General features: G+C 39.8%; 1 protein-coding gene across 2 annotated transcripts in view; it reads left to right on the forward strand.

Annotated features, from left to right (window-relative positions):
• The window catches only part of CMSS1 (cms1 ribosomal small subunit homolog), a 391308-nt gene that overhangs the window by 366524 nt on the left and 8051 nt on the right, over nucleotides 1–16733 (forward strand). For both annotated transcript variants that reach the window (XM_061193018.1, XM_061193019.1), the window contains exons 5-7: nucleotides 11094–11153; nucleotides 12708–12810; nucleotides 16360–16420. In XM_061193018.1, coding sequence (XP_061049001.1) covers nucleotides 11094–11153; nucleotides 12708–12810; nucleotides 16360–16420 — 224 coding nt within the window. The remainder of the gene's footprint in view (nucleotides 1–11093; nucleotides 11154–12707; nucleotides 12811–16359; nucleotides 16421–16733) is intronic.

Below are 16733 nucleotides of genomic sequence, written 5' to 3' on the forward strand. Positions count from 1 at the left end.
TATATTACTTTTCAGCCTCTATCTTTTTTGTGTGTGTGTGTGTCTGTGTTAGTTTCTGCTTTATAACAAAGTGAATCAGTTATACATATACATATGTTCCCATATCTCTTCCCTCTTGCATCTCCCTCCCTCCCACCCTCCCTATCCCACCCCTCTAGGTGGTCACAAAGCACCGAGCTGATCTCCCTGTGCTATGTGGCTGCTTCCCACTAGCTATCTATTTTACATTTGGTAGTGTATATATGTCCATGACACTCTCTCACCCTGTCACATCTCACCCCTCTCCCTCCCCATATCCTCAAGTCCATTCTCTAGTAGGTCTGTGTCTTTATTCCCATCTTGCCACTAGGTTCTTCATGACCTTTTTTTTTTTTTTCCTTAGATTCCATATATATGTGTTAGCATACTGTATTTGTTTTTCTCTTTCTGACTTACTTCACTCTGTATGACAGACTCTAACTCCATCCACCTCATTACAAATACCTCCATTTCATTTCTTTTTATGGCTGAGTAATATTCCATTGTATATATGTGCCACATCTTCTTTATCCATTCATCCGATGATGGACACCTAGGTTGCTTCCATGTCCTGGCTATTGTAAACAGAGCTGCAATGAATATTTTGGTACATGACTCTTTCTGAATTATGGTTTTCTCGGGGTATATGCCCAGTAGTGGGATTGCTGGGTCATATGGTAGTTCTATTTTTAGTTTTTTAAGGAACCTCCATACTGTTCTCCATAGTGGCTGTATCAATTTACATTCCCACCAACAGTGCAAGAGTGTTCCCTTTTCTCCACACCCTCTCCAGCATTTATTGTTTGTAGATTTTTTGATGATGGCCATTCTGACCGGTGTGAGATGATACCTCATTGTAGTTTTGATTTGCATTTCTCTAATGATTAATGATGTTGAGCATTCTTTCATGTGTCTGTTGGCAATCTGTATATCTTCTTTGGAGAAATGTCTATTTAGGTCTTCTGCCCATTTTTGGATTGGGTTGTTCGTTTTTTTGTTATTGAGCTGCATGAGCTGCTTGTAAATCTTGGAGATTAATCCTTTGTCAGTTGCTTCATTTGCAAATATTTTCTCCCATTCTGAGGGTTGTCTTTTCGTCTCGTTTATGGTTTCCTTTGCTGTGCAAAAGCTTTTAAGTTTCATTAGGTCCCATTTGTTTATTTGTGTTTTTATTTCCATTTCTCTAGGACCTGGGTCAAAAAGGATCTTGCTGTGATTTATGTCATAGAGTGTTCTGCCTATGTTTTCCTCTAAGAGTTTGATAGTGTCTGGCCTTACACTTAGGTCTTTAATCCATTTTGAGTTTATTTTTGTGTATGGTGTCAGGGAGTGTTCTAATTTCATACTTTTACATGTACCTGTCCAATTTTCCCAGCATCACTTATTGAAGAGGCTGTCTTTTCTCCACTGTATATGCTTGCCTCCTTTATCAAAGATAAGGTGACCATATGTGCGTGGGCTTATCTCTGGGCTTTCTATCCTGTTCCATTGATCTATATTTCTGTTTTTGTGTCAGTACCAAACTGTCTTGATTACTGTAGCTTTGTAATATAGTCTGAAGTCAGGGAGCCTGATTCCTCCAGCTCCATTTTTCGTTCTCAAGATTGCTTTGGCTATTCGGGGTCTTTTGTGTTTCCATACAAATTGTGAAATTTTTTGTTCTAGTTCTGTGAAAAATGCCAGTGGTAGTTTGATAGGGATTGCATTGAATCTGTAGATTGCTTTGGGTAGCAGAGTCATTTTCACAATGTTGATTCTTCCAATCCAAGAACATGGTATATCTCTCCATCTATTTGTATCATCTTTAATTTCTTTCATCAGTGTCCTATAATTTTCTGCATACAGGTCTTTTGTCTCCTTAGGTAGGTTTATTCCTAGATATTTTATTCTTTTTGTTGCAATGGTAAACGGGAGTGTTTTCTTAATTTCACTTTCAGATTTTTCATCATTAGTATACAGGAATGCAAGAGATTTCTGTGCATTAATTTTGTATCCTGCTACTTTACCAAATTCATTGATTAGCTCTAGTAGTTTTCTGGTAGCATCTTTTGGATTCTCTATGTATAGTATCATGTCATCTGCAAACAGTGACAGCTTTACTTCTTCTTTTCCGATTTGGATTCATTTTATTTCTTTTTCTTCTCTGATTGCTGTGGCTAACACTTCCAAAACTATGTTGAATAATAGTGGTGAGAGTGGGCAACCCTGTCTTGTTCCTGATCTTAGTGGAAATGGTTTCAGTTTTTCACCATTGAGGACAATGTTGGCTGTGGGTTTGTCATATACGGCCTTTATTATGTTGAGGAAAGTTCCCTCTATGCCTACTTTCTGCAGGACTTTTATCATAAATGGGTGTTGAATTTTGTCGAAAGCTTTCTCTGCATCTATTGAGATGATAATATGGTTTTTCTCCTTCAATTTGTTAATATGATGTATCACGTTGATTGATTTGCGTATATTGAAGAATCCTTGCATTCCTGGAATAAACCCCACTTGATCATGGTGTATAATCCTTTTAATGTGCTGTTGGATTCTGTTTGCTAGTATTTTGTTGAGGATTTTTGCATCTATGTTCATCAGTGATATTGGCCTGTAGTTTTCTTTCTTTGTGACATCTTTGCCTGGTTTTGGTATCAGGGTGATGGTGGCCTCGTAGAATGAGTTGGGGAGTGTTCCTCCCTCTGCAATATTTTGCAAGAGTTTGAGAAGGATAGGTGTTAGCTCTTCTCTAAATGTTTGATAGAATTCGCCTGTGAAGCCATCTGCTCCTGGGCTTTTGTGTGTTGGAAGATTTTTAATCACAGTTTCAATTTCAGTGCTTGTGATTGGTCTGTTCATATTTTCTATTTCTTCCTGGTTCAGTCTCGGCAGCTTGTGCATTTCTAAGAATCTGTCCATTTCTTCCAGGTTGTCCATTTTATTGGCATAGAGTTGCTTGTAGTAATCTCTCATGATCGTTTGTATTTCTGCAGTGTCAGTGGTTACTTCTCCTTTTTCATTTCTAATTCTATTAATTTGAGTCTTCTCCCTTTTTCTCTTGATGAGTCTGGCTAATGGTTTATCAATTTTGTTTATCTTCTCAAAGAACCAGCTTTTAGTTTCATTGATTTTTGCTATTGTTTCCTTCATTTCTTTTTCATTTATTTCTGATCTGATCTTTATGATTTCTTTCCTTCTGCTAGCTTTGGGGTTTTTTTGTTCTTCTTTCTCTAATTGCTTTAGGTGCAAGGTTAGGTTGTTTATTCGAGATGTTTCTTGTTTCTTGATGTAGGCTTGTATTGCTATAAACTTCCCTCTTAGAACTGCTTTTGCTGCATCCCATAGGTTTTGGATCGTCGTGTCTCCATTGTCATTTGTTTCTAGGTATTTTTTGATTTCCCCTTTGATTTCTTCAGTGATCACTTCGTTATTAAGTAGTGTATTGTGTAGCCTCCATGTGTTTGTATTTTTTACAGATCTTTTCCTGTAATTGATATCTAGTCTCATAGCATTGTGGTCGGAAAAGATACTTGATACGATTTCAATTTTTTTAAATTTACCAAGGCTTGATTTGTGACCCAAGATATGATCTATCCTGGAGAATGTTCCATGAGCACTTGAGAAAAATGTGTATTCTGTTGTTTTTGGGTGGAATGTCCTATAAATATCAATTAAGTCCATCTTGTTTAATGTATCATTTAAAGCTTGTGTTTCCTTATTTATTTTCATTTTGGATGATCTGTCCATTGGTGAAAGTGGGGTGTTAAAGTCCCCTACTATGATTGTGTTACTGTCGATTTCCCCTTTTATGGCTGTTAGTATTTGCCTTATGTATTGAGGTGCTCCTATGTTGGGTGCATAAATATTTACAATTGTTATACCTTCCTCTTGGATCGATCCCTTGATCATTATATAGTGTCCTTCTTTGTCTCTTGTAATAGTCTTTATTTTAAAGTCTATTTTGTCTGATATGAGAATTGCTACTCCAGCTTTCTTTTGATTTCCATTTGCATGGAATATCTTTTTCCATCCCCTCACTTTCAGTCTGTATGTGTCTCTAGGTCTGAAGTGGGTCTCTTGTAGACAGCATATATATGGGTCTTGTTTTTGTATCCATTCAGCCAGTCTGTGTCTTTGGTGGGAGCATTTAATCCATTTACATTTAAGGTAATTATCGATATGTATGTTCCTATTCCCATTTTCTTAAATGTTTTGGGTTTGTTATTGTAGGTGTTTTCCTTCTCTTGTGTTTCTTGCCTAGAGAAGTTCCTTTAGCATTTGTTGTAAAGCTGGTTTGTTGGTGCTGAACTCTCTCAGCTTTTGCTTGTCTGTAAAGGTTTTAATTTCTCCATCAAATCTGAATGAGATCCTTGCTGGGTAGAGTAATCTTGGTTGTAGGTTTTTCTCCTTCATCACTTTAAGTATATCCTGCCACTCCCTTCTGGCTTGCAGAGTTTCTGTTGAAAGATCAGCTGTTAACCTTATGGGGATGCCCTTGTGTGTTATTTGTTGTTTTTCCCTTACTGCTTTTAATATGTTTTCTTTATATTTAATTTTTGATAGTTTGATTAATATGTGTCTTGGCATGTTTCTCCTTGGATTTATCCTGTATGGGACTCTCTGTGCTTCCAGGACTTGATTAACTATTTCCTTTCCCATATTAGGGAAGTTTTCAACTATAATCTCTTCAAATATTTTCTCAGTCCCTTTCTTTTTCTCTTCTTCTTCTGGGACCCCTATAATTCGAATGTTGGTGCGTTTAATGTTGTCCCAGAGGTCTCTGAGACTGTCCTCAGTTCTTTTCATTCTTTTTTCTTTATTCTGCTCTGCAGTAGTTATTTCCACCATTTTATCTTCCAGGTCACTTATCCGTTCTTCTGCCTCAGTTATTCTGCTATTGATCCCATCTAGAGTATTTTTAATTTCATTTATTGTGCTTTTCATCGTTGCTTGGTTCCTCTTTAGTTCTTCTATGTCCTTGTTAAATGTTTCTTGCATTTTGTCTATTCTATTTCCAAGATTTTGGATCATCTTTACTATCATTATTCTGAATTCTTTTTCAGGTAGACTACCTATTTCCTCTTCATTTGTTAGGTCTGGTGTGTTTTGACCCTGCTCCTTCATCTGCTGTGTGTTTTTCTGTCGTCTCATTTTGCTTATCTTACTGTGTTTGGGGTCTCCTTTTCACAGGCTGCAGGTTCGTAGTTCCCGTTGTTTTTGGTATCTGTCCCCAGTGGCTAAGGTTGGTTCAGTGGGTTGTGTAGGTTTCCTGGTGGAGGGAACTAGTGCCTGTGTTCTGGTGGATGAGGCTGGATGTTTTCTTTCTGGTGGGCTCGTCCACGTCTCGTGGTGTGTTTTGGGGTGTCTGTGGCCTTATTATGATTTTAGGCAGCCTCTCTGTTAATGGATGAGGCTGTGTTCCTGTCTTGCTAGTTGTTTGGCATAGGGTGTCCAGCACTGTAGCTTGCTGGTCGTTGAGTGAAGCTGGGTCTTGATGTTGAGATGGAGATCTCTGACAGATTTTCGCCGTTTGGTATTACGTGGAGCTGGGAGGTCTCTTGTGGACCAGTGTCCTGAAGTTGGCTCTCCCACCTCAGAGGCACAGCCCTGATGCCTGGCTGGAGCACCAAGAGCCTTTCATCCACATGGCTCAGAATAAAAGGGAGAAAAAATTGAAAGAAAGAAAGAAAGAGGATAAAATAAAATAAAATAAAGCAATTATAATAATAAATAAGAAAAAAAATTATTAAGAATAAATTTATTAAGAAAAATAAATTTTTTTTAATTTTTAAAAAATAGATTAATTTTTTATACTAAAAATAAGAAAAAAATTATTAAGAAAAAATTTATTAAGAAACAATTTTTTAATTTTTTTAAAATAAAGAATATGAAAAAACTTATTAAAAAATTTTTTTAAATTTTTTAAAAATAGAAAATAAGGAAAAAATTATTAAGAAAACATTTATTAGGGGAAAAAAAATTTTTTTTATGTAAAAAAAAAAACGGACGGACCTAACCCTAGGACTAACGGTGAGAGCAAAGCTATACAGACAAAATCTCACCCAGAAGCATACACATATACACTCACAAAAAAAGGAAAAGGGGAAAAGTTAATATATCCTGCTCCCAAAGTCCACCTCCTAAATTTGGGATGATTCGTTGTCTATTCAGGTATTCAACAGATGCAGGCACATCAAATTGTTTGTGGAGCTTTAATCCGCTGCTTCTGAGGCTGCTGGGAGAGATTTCCCTTTCTCTTCTTTGTTCTTATAGCTCCCGGGGTTCAGCTTTGGATTTGGACCCGCCTCTGCATGTAGGTCGCCTGAGGGCGTCTGTTCCCCGCCCAGACAGAACGGGTTAAAGGAGCAGCTGATTCGGGGGCTCTGGCTCAGTCAGGCCGGGGGGAGGGAGCTGTACGGAGGAGGCGGGGCGAGCCTGCAGCGGCAGAAGCCGGCGTGACGTTGCAACAGCCTGAGGCGCACCGTGTGCTCTCCCGGGGAAGTTGTCCCCAGATTACAGGAGCCTGGCCGTGGCGGGCTGCACAGGCTCCCGGGAGGGGCGGTGTGGAGAATGACCTGTGCTCGCCCACAGGCTTTTTGGTGGCGGCAGCAGCAGCCTTAGCGTCTCATGCCCGTCTCTGGGGTCCGCGCTGATAGCCGCGGCTCGCGCCCGTCTCTGGAGTTCGTTTAAGCGGCGCTCTGAATCCCCTCTCCTTAAACGCCGCGAAACAAAGAGGGAAGAAAAAGTCTCTTGCCTCTTCGGCAGCCGCAGACTTTTTCTCGGGCTCCCTCCCGGCTAGCTGTGGTGTGCTAGCCCCTTCAGGCTGTGTTCACGCAGCCAACCCCAGTCCTCTCCCTGGGATCCGACCGAAGCCCGCGCCTCAGCTCCCAGCCCCCGCCCGCCCCGGCAGGTGAGCAGACAAGCCTCTCGGGCTGGTGAGTGCTGCTCGGCGCCAAGCCTCTGTGCGGGAATCTCTCCGTTTTTCCCTCTGCGTCCCTGTTGCTGTGGGATCCGCGCTGATAGCCGCGGCTCGCGCCCGTCTCTGGAGCTCGTTTAGGCGGCGCTCTGAATCCCCTCTCCTTGCGCGCCGCGAAACAAAGAGGCACGAAAAAGTCTCTTGCCTCTTCGGCAGCTGCAGTCTTTTTCCCGGACTCCCTCCCGGCTAGCACCGAAGCCCGAGCCTCAGCTCCCAGCCCCCTCCCGCCCCGGCGGCTGAGCAGACAAGCCTCTCGGGCTGGTGAGTGCTGCTCGGCACCGCTCCTCTGTGCGGGAATCTCTCTGCTTTGCCCTCCGCACCACTGTGGCTGCGCTCTCCTCCGTGGCTCTGAAGCTTCCCCCCTCTGCTACCCGTAGTCTCCGCCCACGAAGGGGCTTCCTAGTGTGTGGAAACCTTTCCTCCTTCACAGCTCCCTCCCACTGGTGCAGGTCCCGTCCCTATTCTTTTGTCTCTGTTATTTCTTTTTTCTTTTGCCCTACCCAAGTACGTGGGGATTTTCTTGCCTTTTGGGAGGTCTGACGTCTTCTGCCAGCGTTCAGTGGGTGTTCTGTAGGAGCAGTTCCACGTGTAGATGTATTTCTCATGTATCTGTGGGAAGGAAGGTGATCTCCGCGTCTTACTCTTCCGCCATCTTGCCCCTCCCAAGAATCTTTAATGAGCATAGAAGTTAAATAAAAAAAAAAAATAGGGCTTCCCTGGTGGCGCAGTTGTTAAGAATCTGCCTGCCAATGCAGGGGACACGGGTTCGAGCCCTGGTCTGGGAAGATCCCACGTGCCGCGGAGCAACTAAGCCCATGAGCCACAACTACTGAGCCTGCGCGTCTGGAGCCTGTGCTCCGCAACGGGAGAGGCCGCGACAGTGAGAGGCCCGCGCACCACGATGAAGAGTGGCCCCCACTTGCCGCATCTAGAGAAAGCCCTCACACAGAAACGAAGACCCAACACAGCCAAAAATAAATAAATAAATTTAAAAAAAATAAAAAATAAAGCACACATTCAAAAGTATAGATAGATAATTAATTTACTCATCCTTTATAGATAAGAACTTTAGCTTTAATAGCATCTTAGTTTTGTTGTTGTCCTTATCATGGATATCTAGTCATGGTTTTGCTTTTAAGGTAGTATTTTGGGTCCCAGTCAAGACTTTTTTCAAGTAAACCATCTAAAGATAGGGACAAAATTCTGCATTTTTAGCAAGGCTGACACCTCACCCTGTGTGATTCTTAAGCCTACTATCATTTGAGATCTACTGCCTTAGAGTATTTATAATTAAGTTAAAAGATACTGGAAAATTATTTTAAAAACCGATTTTAATTAATTTAAAAATAATGATATAACCTGTAACTCTTTTGCACAGAGATTGAAGAAAAGATGTCGTAAAATCAAACCGCAGAAGGTTTGGGCTCCACTGCTTCAGATGAGCTCTCTATATATAGACTACTAGAGATATGTAACACTGCTTTTGGAAAAAGTCAAGGGTAGCTTGATTTCCTTTTTGCATTACAACTTTATGCTTTCTAGAGGCTTGAGAAGCTGAAAAACAGCCTGTACCCTGAATTTTTATAATTCTTTTATAAAATGATGTGTGTGTGTGTGTTTTTTAAATGCACATTGGGTTGGAGACATCAGTACCCCTGTCTGTTCCTTTTCCAAAAGGAATACTCTTTAGGGAATTGAAGGAACTCATTTCCACATGAGCGAGTTCTGGAGTTTTCTACTTACTGAGATCAGAAAGCCCAACAGCAGTTAGAGACCACTCTTCTCAGCACAGCAGTTCCTCAGGAGGAGAGCTAGGTCCTGGCTCTTCTATCCTCAAGAACCAGGTATTATAACAAAGCCTCTTCAATGTTTAACTGAAGTTTGATTTTACTCTGACTCAGTGGTCAATTTTCCCTTCTAGTTCTTTGTTAGAGTTTACCTTCACCTAAAGAAGAACTTGTAAGATAATGGGGCCACTGCTACTCTGTAACCTCATGGAACATTGTAATTTACTAGAATTGTAGAGAGTCAAAAGTCAGAAGAAAAAACCTTTAAGGAGTCATTTGAGTTCCACAGTGAGTTTACATTATATTATATCATCATTAGAGTGCAGTAATATAGTTAGGCAAGAATGTGTGGTCATGGTTGGCTGAGGGGAAAATGTTTAAAATATGTTAAAAATACTGCTATAGCCAAAAGGAACAGGTTTTCATTTTCAGTTAAGAAATTAGGCCATTCTGAGCCACAGTGAACGAAGGCATCATAGGAAGGTTTTAGAGAAAACGCCCATCACTACACTGTCAGGACCAAGGACACAGAGGAGGTCTCTGGTATTTGAGAGGAGGGACACGCCATGGGCTATCTGGAACAGTCTCAGGAAGGGGCATAAATACAAGATGGATATAAGTAATAAAATATTGTTCCTATTTAGTTTGCTGAGTGTCTAACTTGGTTGTGGTTTGAAGTTGTTTGTCTGTAGGGCAGCAACATGTCTTTTCAATTAATACTGTGCATGTACATTGTTAATGTCATACACATGGGAACTTAATTAGAGTTTTGAGGCAGGAATCACTTAGAGCTAACTCAGCTGTCCTCCTCAGAGCTGCAGTGTGGTTTAGATCAGTGCTAAATGCCTGTAAGCTAGCTGCAGCTGAATCACCCAGGAACTTAAAAAGCAAATTCCCAGGCCCAGCCCCAAGGAATTCTGACTCACTGAGCAAGGGGGAGTCCATTCCAGGAATCTGTATTTTTTGTAAAATTCTCCAGGTGAGTCTGGTCATATCCAGACTTGGGAGATTACAATTTTAAAGACCATCAAAGGCTCTACAACGGTATGGGGGCAACATCTTTGAAGTTAGTTACTCACATATTGTGAGTTATATATGCTGGGGCACAGCATAAGTTTCATTTAATTTAGTAATAGTTTACTCCCTAACACTCTGCTATGTTTATAGACAGACTTTTTCTGCTATAATGAATTAGGATGCTAAACATGATGTTGCTTTTTTATACATCTTAGGTACAGAGTTAATAATACTACATAATTGCTAGACCGTGATCATTGTTGGTTGAGCAAGGCTCCTATGTTTTATTGTAGCCCGTTCCATTCTTTCATTGTGGTGTTGTGCTGTGTTATGTTAATGTTGTATTTTGATGCATTATTCCCGCTTTTCCCCATCCACACTCCAAATTCCTTTCTCCATAGGCATAATGTGTTACTATACATTTTTAAATATGTATATGTTCTTGTAAAATGTATCATATTGTTGCGTGTGGATACATTTTACAATTTATTTAAATGATGTTGTGCTGAACCTCTCATTCTGTTTCTTTCCTCACTTAACACTTTTTCAAGATACCGGTATAGCTTTAAGTACATCTACTTCATTGCTTCTAAAATGCTACATAGTATTCCACTGATTTCATCGACCACATATTGCTCATCCATTTTCTCCTATATGGACCTTTAGGTTGCTTCTAGTTCCGCAGTATTACGAATAATGCTAGTGTGAATATACTTGAGTATGTCTCTTTACAGACTACACAAGAATTTCTTTCCATTATTTACTCAGGAATGTAATCCTGCGGTCATAGGGTATATACACCTTAATTTTACTACCATCCAGGATAGCGATACCACTTTACACGTCCACCTACAGTTCACAAAGAGTTTCCATCATCCTACATTCTCAGCAACACTTGGTATTATACATCTTTCTAACAGTTGCCATTCTAAAGTGTGTGCAAAGTGTTATCTCATTTTGTATTAATTTGCATTTCTATGATGACGAGTTTGAGCATCTCCACATAGATTTGTTAGCTATTTCAGCTTTGCCTTTGTATATTGCCTATTCCGTGGATTTGAAAATAAAGATGCTTCATTAGTCCGTTGAACAATACAAGCTTCTATTTCACTACTCTAAGAAATGATGGACAGTTAAAAGTTTACTTATTGTTGCTGCTGCTGTTGTTTTAAATGCTAGACAACTTTAAAATATATGAGTCCCCAATTCATTAATGTTGTACAACCTGTTCAAGAATACACCATTCACATGTAATCTATTTTGAGTGTGTGTGTGTTTGCAAAATCCTCTACAAACCATGTTTCTCATATTTCTAGACTCCTGCTTCCTCAAGGCCAATGATTTGACTCACAGTCTTTCATCATATCTAAAAGAAAGTAAGTAAACTCATTTTTAAAAAAATTATTCATCAAGTTTTATTATTTCCATTAAAACATTAGGCCTATCTCTTTAAAATAAAAACTTTTAAAACTTCATTTAAAATCGTTTCCATCTTAAATGGATTTTAAATGAAGGTTTTTAAAGTCCATCTTGATATTAATTTTTATTTATTTAAATTTATTCTTGTTTTTCTCTGGTATTGGGGATTTGGGTTTTGGTCTTGTTTTTGTTTTACAACACATTAGAAGTATTGCTCCTGGAATCCAGAGAATTCTCAGTGTTCTAGTTGCAGGTACCCCATCAATTTGCTATTTGACTTGGCACAAGTCACTGAGGACTCCTCCAGGACTCTACTTTGTTATCTGAAAGACAAGGAAGTTGGACTATGTGATCTTGAACCCATCTCTGAGGTTCTGAAATTCTGTTCCCATGTTCAGAATTCAGACCATGGCTATTGCACAGACAATCTAATTTGATCTTTTCGATTGAATGTAGGCAGTAATAACTAGATTATTCATGCTAGGTAGTCATTTATTGTGACCAACAATGAAATAGTTCAGACATGGTGATTTAACATTCTTTTTTCAAATTCTAACCAATTCTGAGGACACTCAGCTTGAGTTCATAAACCTTTCTTAGCCTCAAATTCAGCAAATGTAAATGTAGGTAATAATGGAATCAATCTCAATGGATTATGAGAACTAAAAAAGTTATGTAAAGTGCTTAGCACAGTGTCAGTGTTTAATAAACGTTTGCTATTTTAATATCATTTCCATTTTATATCTTATGCTGAGTGTCCCTTTAAAATGTAGCATTATTTATTTATGTATGTATGTATATATGTATTTATTTTTGGCTGCGTTGGGTCTTTGCTGCTGCGCTCAGGCTTTCTCTAGCTGCGGCGAGCGGGGGCTACTCTTCGTTGCGGTGCGTGGGCTTCTCATTGTGATGGCTTCTCTTTGTTGCGGAGCACGGGCTCTAGACACGTGGGCTTCCATAGTTGTGGCACGTGAGCTCAGTAGTTGTGGCTCGCGGGCTCTAGAGAGCAGGCTCAGTAGCTGTGGTGCACGGGCTTAGTTGCTCCGCGGCATGTGGGATCTTCCCGGACCAGGGCTCGAACCTGTGTCCCTTGCATTGGCAGGTGGATTCTTAACCACTGTACCACCAGGGAGGTCCCTAAAATGTAGCATTTTTAAATCAGTTCTTTTCCCGTTTAGTCAACACTGCCTTTAAGCATCAAACATAAATTAAAATATAGAAAATGTTGTATTATTACAAACTTTTTAAATTTTCCTTTTCTTTTTTTTTTGTACAAACCTAGTCCTAAAACTGGTCACATTTAGCTACTTGGCATATTATATGTTTTGTGGTGTAAGTTAATGATATTTCATTTTAGTTTAATATCTAGAATAACCAGAGAATAGAATCTAAACAGTGCTCATATTTTATTTTATTTAAGCAATAACAAAGAAGTAATTGGGGGATATTCAACTTTGGAGGCCTTATTTTGCTATATTTAGGGTAATATTTTTCTCATGGTCTTTTTTCAGTCTGCCCTAAGTGGGTGAAACTTCGGAAAAACCACAGTGAGAAGAAATCGGTCCTGATGCTGATTATCTGTGGCTCTGCCATCCGAGCCCTGGAGCTCATTAGGTTGGAAGCTTCACCTGTTCCATTTCGTAGCTGTTTTCTGAGTAACTGATATGGGCCGAGCTGACAAGTTCTATATGCTGGAGAGCAGCAGTGAACAAAATATACAGAGTCCCCTCTCTCATGGAACCTACTTTCCAGTAAGGGAGGCAGACAATAAACAAATAAATATGCATTATAATGTCAAGTAGTGATAAGTTATGTAGGAAAAAAATAAAGCATAGCAAATGGATAGAAAAAGATGGGGGCTACTTTTAAAAGGGTAGTCACAGAAAGCCTCTTAGGAGATTGACCTATGAGCAGAGACTTGAACAAAGTGAATGAGAACGCCAAGCAGATATCTGGAAGAAAAGTGTTCCAGGCAGAGGGGACAGTAGGTACAAAAGGCCCTGACATGGGGTGCCATTGGAGGATTTTGAGCAGAGAAGTCACATGATCTGAATAATCATTCTGAAGGATCACTTTGGCTGCTGTGTGGAGAACACGCAAGGGTAAAGCAGGGAGATCATACAAGCAATAACCAGCTGGAGAAATAAATGAAAGAAAAGATCTAATTTAAAAGAAAAAATAGAACACCAAGGAAAAAACTAGCCAAAATTTAGATGAAGAAAATATTACATAAGGGATGCAGAAGATCTTAAACAGAAAGGAGTACCATATTGTTGAATAGGAAGATTCAATGTAAAGATGTCTGTTTTACCTAGAATAATCTACAAATTTCACAGATTCCCAATGAAACTCCTATAGAATTGTTTTTTAAACTAGATAAACTAGTTCTATGTTCATATGAGAAAATACAGGAGAAAAAATAGCTGGCGAAATTCTAAAAAAGAATGCTAGTGAAGATACTATGCCTATAATGCCTATAATGGCACATGTTTCTCAAGTATCTATCAGATTGTTTTTTTAAAGAAAACATATTACGAAGTCTCAATAATTAAAAGAGTATGGAACTGGCACACGTGTGACAGACAGATCAGAACAGTGGAACAGAACTGAAAGTTCAGAAATAGACCCATATGCATATGAAAGTACAGGATATGGTAAAAGTGAAAAATCAGTATGGAAAGATGGATTATTTATTACTTGGTATTGGAACAACTGGGTAGCCATCTAAAAAAATTAAGCTGGGTTCCATATCTCACTCCTTATACTGAGATAAATGCCAAGTGGACCAAAAATTTATATGTAAAAATTATGTTTTAAAGACAGTCGGTGCTTTACTAAGTGCTTTCACATACCTTTTCATTTACTGTAGCTTTTGTAGAATAAACAAAAAGGCTTCCACTGGATCTGTAGTAACATTCAGCTTTCAGAGAAGAGCCGTCAGAGTAAACTTGGATTTCCTGGGACTCACCCTCTCCCAGGGCCAGGCTCTGCACTAGGCTTTGACCGGAGACAAAACAGGAAAATCCAAGTCCTAAAGAAAAAGGAACTTGATCAAATAGATCAATGTGCAAAGTAGACTCTCGGTAGTTACTTAGTATCTATTTTTCTAAATGAGCTAATCTGACCATGAATTTAGAAAAGTAGTTTTTTAAGCTTTGTTAATAGTCCTTCAGATCCTTTCTGCTAGGCACACATGTTAAATTGTATCACACACCCTTTCAGTAAAAGGAAAGTGTTTCTTTTAACTATTTCTGCTCCAGACATAATTGATCTTCAAGACTCCAACTGCTTCTGGACAGCCATACTTGCTGGTTCTGAAATCATAAGAGTTCACATTGACATTTCAGTGTTTTAAAGACTACCACCACAGAACTCATTTCAGATTCAAACACAAATGGCAAAGAAGTTGGCCTGGAGGTGGCCTCTTAAAAACAAGTTGTCACATTGATTTGAGTTTTTACCATACATAAATGCCTTTCTGATGGGCATAGAAGCACTACGTTGTCATACTTCATTTGCCAATTCTCAGTGTTTCTTTATGTCTTCAGTAATATTATGATCCATTTCAAGGTTAGGTGATTTGCAGAAGGTGATTTCTGAGCAGGCATAACAAACCCTATTCATAAAGGCTAATATTGAATAATTCTAACTTTTGTAAGAATATCTGTTCTCTTGAGAACCATGAGTTATGTTAAATATGTCCCCTAAATTGTCTTCTTAGTTAACCTCGCCATGGAGCAAGCTCATGTGTAAGTACAGACTCAAGTGCAACAGAACGTGTGTAGCATGAGTCACTATTTTGTAAATTCATTTATTCCTACTGGTCGGTAATATTTCTCAAGTATATTAATGATATATAAAGGAAAGTAACATTCCGAGCAGTATTCCCATATTCTATTCCCAAACATCAACTAGAAGATTGTTCTTTTATACCCATTTTATACCCATTTATACCTGAAGCATTTCCACATATAAAATTTTACAGATAAGCTCACTCTGCAAAGTCCATAACAGTAGGGGGGCTGCTCTGAATGAAGGACATAAGCCCTCCTGCTCCTCCCTGCTAGCTTACCCCTGTCCCCTCAGGGCAGCCACACACAGACCTTCGTACATGCCCTTGGGCTCTGTAGAGCACAGGCTGACATCACTGCTAAGATATTTCTCACAACCAAATTTTTTATGAGAACTATACTGCAGAGTTTGAAGATAAATTCTCTGCCAGGGACCTAAAATACAGAACTTTTGTATTACAGGTGTTAAAAAACAAAATTCAACCAAGTAAATTTGAAGATCACATTGGCTTAACTCAATGATTCATGAATCAGGCAGCACCCAGCCAGCAACTAGAAGGGCAGTCCGAGGGGTTGTGCAAAATGAAAGTTTTTAATAGGAAAAAGGGTGGAGGGACTTCCCTGGCAGTCCAGTGGTTAAGACTCTGCGCTCCCAATGCAGGGGGCACGGGTTCGATCCCTGGTCGGGAACTAAGATCCCACATGCTGCACGGCGGCGGCGCAGCCAGGAAAAAAAGGAAAAAGGGTGGAGCAATGGAGCCATTAACAAAAGAAAAGAAAGACTACTTTTTAGGCCAGGACATCTTCTTTTGTGGGGGGGGGGGGGGTTGGGGAGGGGAAGGAAATGGCAAGGGTTTTATCTTCCTCTCTGGTATGGAAAGGGCCCACAGGACAGATTACCTTACTGGTGCTTGACCAGAGATTCCAGACTGGTTGATTAAGATTACGTTCCTCAGAAAAGTTGAAACTGCAATTAGATGAAGTATTAAATCTGGGTTTCGGTATCATGGGGTTTTAGCATGAGTGACACCATTTTGGGACTGTGGTTCTCACTTTAACACAAGTGAAGGGCAAATCCACATGTTTCAATAATCAAGGAAACCTAAGTGAAGTTAACCGTGTGCCTGAGACTTAGAAGGCAACACAGATGCATGCCTGATTAAAGGCCACCCCACTTTCATTCCAGAGATGGACTAACCTGAAAATCAGAATTTTGTGTGTGCGTATCTATCCACGTACATATGTACATATAGACACACATAAATGTGCATATTATTTTGAATAAATATGTAATACTTAAGATGTAATAAGTGGTCCACATGGCCCTGAATGAGTGATGTTTCTTCTGCGTAAATCTATTGCTTTTCATCAGGTCAATGACCGCATTCAGAGGAGACAGCAAAGTCATGAAATTATTCGCAAAACACATAAAGGTAAGCAAGGGCCTGTGGTTCCTAGTGGGGGGTGGAAGTGATCCTTAAGGGCCGCTTCCAGACCTCAGTTGTTGCACTTCAGCCTCTTTTCCGTATCTCCTTAGCAAGCGTGTTCTTCGGTGCCTTCCTTTTGTAACATACTGAACGACCGTTCCGATTTTCTTTGCGTTCCCCGCCTCTGCTCCCACAACAGTCACTACTCCTCTGTGCTCTGAGGTTTCCGTACAGAAACTGAGGTTTGAGCCCTGGACTCTTTGGAGACTTAACCAGTTTTCCAGGGAGATGCTCTTCTGTCTTGATGTTAACCTTCTTT

Source organism: Eubalaena glacialis, chromosome 6, assembly GCF_028564815.1.
Source record: "Eubalaena glacialis isolate mEubGla1 chromosome 6, mEubGla1.1.hap2.+ XY, whole genome shotgun sequence".
In the NCBI taxonomy this organism is placed as follows: domain Eukaryota; kingdom Metazoa; phylum Chordata; class Mammalia; order Artiodactyla; family Balaenidae; genus Eubalaena; species Eubalaena glacialis.